Source organism: Quercus lobata, chromosome 9 (assembly GCF_001633185.2).
Source record: "Quercus lobata isolate SW786 chromosome 9, ValleyOak3.0 Primary Assembly, whole genome shotgun sequence".
NCBI classification, from domain to species: domain Eukaryota; kingdom Viridiplantae; phylum Streptophyta; class Magnoliopsida; order Fagales; family Fagaceae; genus Quercus; species Quercus lobata.
In genome coordinates this window covers 6,877,101-6,884,148 of record NC_044912.1, presented here as the reverse complement: position 1 = coordinate 6,884,148, position 7,048 = coordinate 6,877,101, and the positions used below count along the sequence as shown (strand labels likewise).

Here is a 7,048-nt window from a genome sequence, read left to right as displayed (position 1 = left end):
GGTTGTCCTTTAGATCGGCTATTACATTTTAATTCATTATTGACATGATATTTTTTAGATTTGACTTTATACATAATACCATATAATTTAAAAGGTTAGATAACTTAGTATTAAATACACTTTTTGATTTATAATATTTAGCATGAATTATGAAATGAATCAATTTTAAATAAAGAAATCCTGATTCTGCTATATCCTATTTAAAATAAGACAGCCTTAACTTAGAAGCATTATTGCTTGCTTTGTGATTAAACAAATACAGGCACAATAAGAGTTCAGTTTTAGCTTGAAGAGTACTAACTATGCAGCTTCCTTCCGCTCTAGCTATTTATCACCCTGCAATTTGAACGTATCTCACCAACATTACCCGTTAAGACATCAAGTTGACCCATCTTCACCATTGCAGCAGCAAATTTGCTCCTCCAAAGCAGGGGGTTCCTCTTACTTTGATTCACTTGGTTTGCTGTTACTGTATTTGTCATGAGTGTTTGGTCTGATGTGAACAACCCTCGGTTAGCTAAAACGTTAACATAGTAGCCTGTATCTGTGCTGCCAGGGCTAGAAGGGTCCATTGGAACCACCAAATTAGGATTTGTGTTGCCTTGTGGACACAGCCTCTTCAACCAAGATGCATATATGAAATCTAAGCTTGGGTCCTGACCTTTGGTTCCATTGAAATTGTACAATCTGTTGCTGAAAGAGGTGCAATGAGAGCGGCCAATGGTGTGTGCTCCTGTTTATAACATAATCTTTTCATGTCGTTCAAGTATAACTCGCTTTCCATATCATTAAACATCAAATCAAGACATTAATTGTTAGAGAAAATCATGGTATTAGTTAATAAGGGATTGATTTCTCTGACAATCAATATCTTGATTTGATATTCAATGACATGGAAAGTTGATTTGGAATGAAGTTGCAAAAAACTCAGAAATTTATACAAGTGAATGAAGTTCTAACCGGAAAGCGTAACCATTTCTTCTTGTGTGAAGCCCTTCTTAGCAAAGATTTGAGTGAGTTGGTCAACATTGAAAGAAGGGGTAGGTAAGTTTGTGAATGTATCTGAAGCTAGAGAAATTTTGCCATCTCTTCTTCCAGAAGGAACATCGTAGCCGAGCCCTCCAGTCTACATGAAGAAAATAAAGGTCATACATATGTTCAACCAAATTTACCAATATATAATGTTTCAAGAATGTTAAGCAAACTAAGAATCTCTTACTATCTCTATGCTATCCCTTGCTGCAAATGCAACTATATCAGCGCACGAAACAACTCCCTTGCATATGTCTTCAAGTTTAGCCTTGACATTATCAATGACTGCAAACCCTCGTAGACCGTGATTATTTGCAGGAGAATCTTTCTCTGCCTTGTTTGATGGAGTGGAATCAATGAGCACTGATGCATCACAACCCTGAAAGTAGCTAGTGAACACTACGTATTAGCAACTCTTATCAAATATATAGCTTAAAACTAATAGATTGGGACCGATCACTCTATGTTAGCCACCAAAGCACACTGGTTAAAGAGGATCCTAATATGTCTCTAGTGATAGGTCACTTAAAATTTTAAATAATGAAGCATATGTCTTCACATTAAAAAATGTAAATTTTAACGGTGAAATAGACTCTCTCTCCAATATTTCAAGTGAAATGTAAAAGAGATCCTATCAGAGAAAACCTTGAAACCAAAGGGAGAAGAATAAGGGAAATAGCAGCATGTTTACTTACTCTAACAAAGCAGTCACTGAAGTGGAGTTTTACAAGACCAGCAGCTACTCCATGATCCCTAATGAAGCTGTCTCTGACCACATCTTTGACAATTAATTCGACTAAGCTACATGAATTTCTATAAAACCCTATTTCAAGCTGAGAATGCACGCTTTGGCATAACAAAACCACAATAAAAGTAATAGATACAAAATTTAGCTTCCTTGACCTCATTTCTTTTAGATGCTAATGAAACTTTTTTTTTGAGAAGATGATGCTAATAAAACTTGAAAGCATCTAACATCTAATCTAATTAAATCTAATTATATATTAAAAAAATTGGATCCAAACAATTGATTAATGCATAGAATGATGTCACATGTTAGAACTCGTCTATTTCTTCTTATTTTCTTTTGAGTTATTGCCAATTACTTCTGATCAGAGCCATTTATGAGCACAATAAATTTCTTCCATCAATGTTTTAAGAAAATAAGGTCCCATTTGGTAGAGTTGTTTAACAACATATTTTTAGTTTTTAAATAACATTACACGCATTTCCACACGCATTTCCACACACTTTTTGTATTTCAGAAAAGGGAAATACTAATAAGTGCCCTTAGGGCACTGGTTAAGAATCTAGTTAAAGAAAGTTTTTATAGGAAAAGAAAAAAAAAATTAATATTTTGACAGCTTTTTTCATTTTCTGTAAAAGTGATGTCAAAACTTTCCTTAGGACACTCGTTAGCATGACCCTTCAGAAAAATACAAACAACGTTATTAGAACAACGTTATCAAACGGCCCCTAAATTTCTCCACAAAAACTTTCCATAAACTTTTTGGTAGCTATAAAGCGGAAAAATAAATAAATAAAGGAATCTAAATATCTTCTCTTGCACCCTTTTTTTTTTCCTTCTATTTTGATTCTTATTCTCATTTGAGCTACATATTAATGAAAGAGAAATAATATGTTTATAACATTGTCACAATAAATTCTAAGTAGTAGGTTGTTAGCAGCTATTATGAGTGGGTAAAAAAGTAATTTAAGATGTTGAGTTAAATTAAAATCAATAACAACTTATCATTTATGACACATTTGGTAGATTGTAATAGACACTGTAATGTAATAGTTATTCCTATGATTTAGCTATTCAATAGTTTGGTTATGTTTTTATTACATGGAATATTCATTCCTTATGAATAATTATTCTTTAAAATGAGAAATAACTATTTCTCTCTAAAAGGGTTGTAATAACTATTCCTTAGTAGATATAATAATTTCTAAAATTAATATATTTCTAAATAAATAAACTTTCCATATCCACCTAACAATTATGGAAATAAAAAATCATCAAAAAATAACTCATCTCTCTAAAATTTAAAATATATTATTTTCTAGGAAATATATTTGTATGAATGAGATATTTCCTAAAATAGATAATAAGTTTTATTTTAATGTTACAACTCACAACCAAACTAATGAATATGTTTAATTATTCCATTACAACACCTTTTATTCTTGGTAATAAAGATTACCATTCCTATTGTAATTCACATTCAGTGTACCAAATGTACCCTTAAAATTTATTATGAAAATATTGTGAACATAATATTTTTCATTAATGAAAACAATAATTGTTATTACCTATTATTTTCAATTAAAGCCCATTATGAGGATAATAAATTTCTACAGTCAAAGTTTTAAGACACTATTTCTCTCCATAAATTTCCCATAAACGTTTTGGTAGCTAAAGTGGTAAAAAAATAAAAAGTTAAATGTCTTCTCTTGCACCTTTTGACTTTTTGTCTTCTATTTTAATTATCATTCTCGTTTGAGCTACCAATTATTAATGACAATAAATTTCTCTCCCCAAATGTTTTGGTAGCTAAAGTGAAAGGAAAAAAAAAAAAAAAAAAATTAAATGCCTTTTCTTACACCTTTTCATCTTTTGTCCCGAAAAAGATTTAAATGCCTAAGCTTTGCTTCTTTTCTATTGTGTTTGTAGTTCTCTCTCACTCATTCCATAATCACTTATTCCAAAAGCCTTGTAACTGAATTGACACTTCCCTATGTACAAAGTGCTTAGGGGTCTAAGGGAAAATGGTTCGAGCTGCGGGGTTAGCAGCATGTTGTAATTATTTCTCAAAAAAAAAAAAAAATCTATAATTTGTTCTTATTCGTTTTTATATTTGTAGTACCAGTTCATTGTCCAATAATCCTATTGGCCAATCCCTGAAGGAAAGTAGAGCTAATTGCTCAAATTTTCTATTCAGAATATTTGGCTGAATTTTTTTGATGAAATAAAAATTTCAAGTGTTCAATTTAATTGGATTTTGTGTAATTGTAACTTTCACTCTTTGAAGATGGAGTATATTATGATGAAAAGGTTCTTTTTTTTTTGGAGGAAATGAAAAGGTTCTTCCTAATCGTTCAAGGATGGATTTGTCAAACTATTTAAAGATTTTATTTATTTTTCAACACTTTCATTGGATGAATTTTTAATGTATATATAATGTCATTTTTGGCCTTGTAAGAGCATTCTCATCAAGAATGCTATAAAATATAGCATTTAGCATCTTAAAAAGTTACTTTATTCATTTTAACAACCCACTTTACAAAACACCCAACATCAAAGGTTCTATTATTTTACCACTTCATTTAAATATTCCTTTTTTTTATTCTTTCTTTATGTTTTCAAATAACTACCATAACTAACTACCACAAGTACCCTGCAACATTACTGCGTAGTATTGGAGAGAATTGTTCTTAGCTTTTTTTTTTTTTTTGGAATTTATTCTCTTAGCATTCAATAATTGATAAGAATCCATAAAACACTAGCATCATTTATCAAAGAAACAATAATAGGATGATCACTTATTAAATGGAACATATCCATTTTCATTTATATTGTTGAAATTTTGCATCAAGTTTGAGATGTCAGCAACCATAATTTTTTCCTGCCAACTTGGTGTGCAACTAAAATTACAGACTTGAGCTACTCCTTTACTATTACACATAAACAAAATTCTGCAGCAACCAAGCCATTTAGCTTTGACAGCATCTTCCACCAAAACTTCTTGAGTTGCTGCATTAGCTGTTGATGTTCCACTACTGGCAGCAGCTATCTAGTACAGAAATCCAGCAGCTACCCAGTGCAGAAAAACCAGTGCAGAGGAAAAAACAGCAGTTAAATTAAAACCAGTGCAGAAAAACCAATGCAGAGGAAAAAACAACAGTTAAATTAAAACCAACAGAAACAATATCCAATATAGATGGGAGGAGGTAGTATCACATTATCTTAAAGTCCAGCAAAAATCACATCAATTGAACTATTAATCATGTGTATAAGCATATATGCCACTGAATTCAAACATGATGTATGAAATTTCATACTAGTGAGCAAAGTTTGATTTCATGTGTGTAGAGAAAAATGCAAATCTGTCTAAAATCTATTCAACATATAAAACTCTAAAGATGATACTAGAATTTTAAGGAGGAATTTCAGCAAACACAAACTTGTGCTTCACGTTCAATGCTGTTATCCTGAGGAGTGAAGCAAGATTGCTGGTATCGCTCTAGTGTTTTTGGTTATACTGCAAAAAAAGAATTGAATTAGATAAAATTATAGGAACAGAATTAGAAACCAAAAAAAAAAAAAAAAAAAAAAAGTATGGTGTACCTGACAAGAGAGAATTAAAGATGAGCCAAGGACTTGTTCACCAAAGCTCAAAATGGCGCCGTGCGCTGGTCAGCGGTGGTTTTGGAGTGCGAAATTTGGGTAAAGCTTTTCGCTCTAAGATCAGATCGGGAAGAACTGAGCAGCAATACAAGATCCACAAAATCGCTAACCCAAAACAAAACCTAAATGGAAGCCTGACCCATGGAGCTTCAGTCTGACCCAAATGGAAGCCTAATCCCCTCCCTTGAATCTTTGGTTTTGAGATGAGAATATGACTTTCAAGACTGGGCTTTTGGGTTTGGTCAGGGAGAGAAGAGTGGGTTCGGTATGGGTTCACTCAGAAGAAGAAGAGCAGAGGCTGTGTTTGTGATGATGGTTCGGTCAGAGGGAGTAGTGAAGCGGAGATGAATTGGCGGCGTGGGTTGAGGGAAGGGAAGAGTGGCTTGGGTTGAGGGAGAACGAAGAAAAAAAAAAAAAAGAAGAAGAGAGGAGGCAGAGGCGTAGGCGTGGGAGAAAGAGAGAACCAGGAAAAAAAAAAAAAAAGAGGGAAATCCAGAGGAGATAGACGCGAAAAGAATGAGGGAAAACCAGAGGAGGTGGGCGCGAAGAGGAGATGGGCGCGAAAAATGGAAGCGGGGTTTTATTAAACAAATACTTTTTTTTTTTACAATCTTGCTACAGTGGGCTGCTAGAGATAGCAGTCCACTGTAGCCGAAGTGCAAAATAAATAACATTTAACAGCATTGATGGAGTATGTTTTTTAGTGGTTATAGCATTTGGCATGCTAAATTTTAGCATTTATAACATTTACCCATCTTAATGAGAATGCTCTAAGAGTATTCTCATCAACACTCTCAAATGCTATAAATGCTAAATTTTAGTATCAAAAGATCAAAAAGCATACTCCATTAAAATTCTTAAATCCTATTCATTTTGCAATCCAGCTACAGTGGGCTGCTAGAGATAGCAGCCCATTGTAGCAAGATTGTAAAAAAAAAATTATTTGTTTAATAAAGAGAGAGACAAAGGACAGAAAGAGAGAGACAGAGGAGAGAGAGGAAAAATAAAAAATGAATAAAATATAATAAAGAAATAATAGTTAAATGGAGTGTTAAAAAAAGAAGAAGTTTTGATAGAAGGGATATTGTAAAATAATGTATTATATATTATAAAATTAGTTTTTGAGATGGTAAATGCTAAATTTTTTAGAAGTATTGATGGGAATGCTCTAAGGCTATTTGCAAATATAACAAAGAAGTAGCCAAGAAGGGCTTTTTTTTTTTTTTTTTTTTTTTAAATTTTGAGAAGGACATAAAGAATTCAGGTAATTTAATACATAATTAATTTACATTGAAATATTTAGAAATTTCTTTTTTACTTGTTGCACCTTACCACTTTCATGATGCAATACTTTGAATTATTTTAATTTTATGAAAATTTTAATTTAATTTATCGATTAATCCACTATAACTTTGTTAACCAAAAGACAAATCTTGAAATATGTTTGTTCAATTAATGTTAGGAAATGGATGGGTGACCCAATAGATAGGAGAGCCTTTGAAACGTTATTGCTTGCTTTGTGATTAAACAAATACAGCAATAAGAGTCCAGCTTTTAGCTTAAATAGAGTACTATGAAGCTTTCCTTTCCTCTCCTCTCTAGTCT

The 7,048-nt window shown here is 32.2% G+C and overlaps 1 protein-coding gene across 1 annotated transcript; it reads right to left on the bottom strand.

Moving 5' to 3' along the window:
• Positions 1–320: 320 nt before the first annotated feature.
• Positions 321–1,940, bottom strand: LOC115959394 (peroxidase 5-like). The gene is made up of 4 exons (XM_031077756.1): positions 1,728–1,940; positions 1,220–1,411; positions 961–1,126; positions 321–733 (listed from the first exon to the last, which is right to left on the bottom strand). The coding sequence occupies exons 1-4, from the start codon at positions 1,938–1,940 to the stop codon at positions 321–323; spliced, it is 984 nt and encodes a 327-aa protein (XP_030933616.1).
• Positions 1,941–7,048: the final 5,108 nt, after the last annotated feature.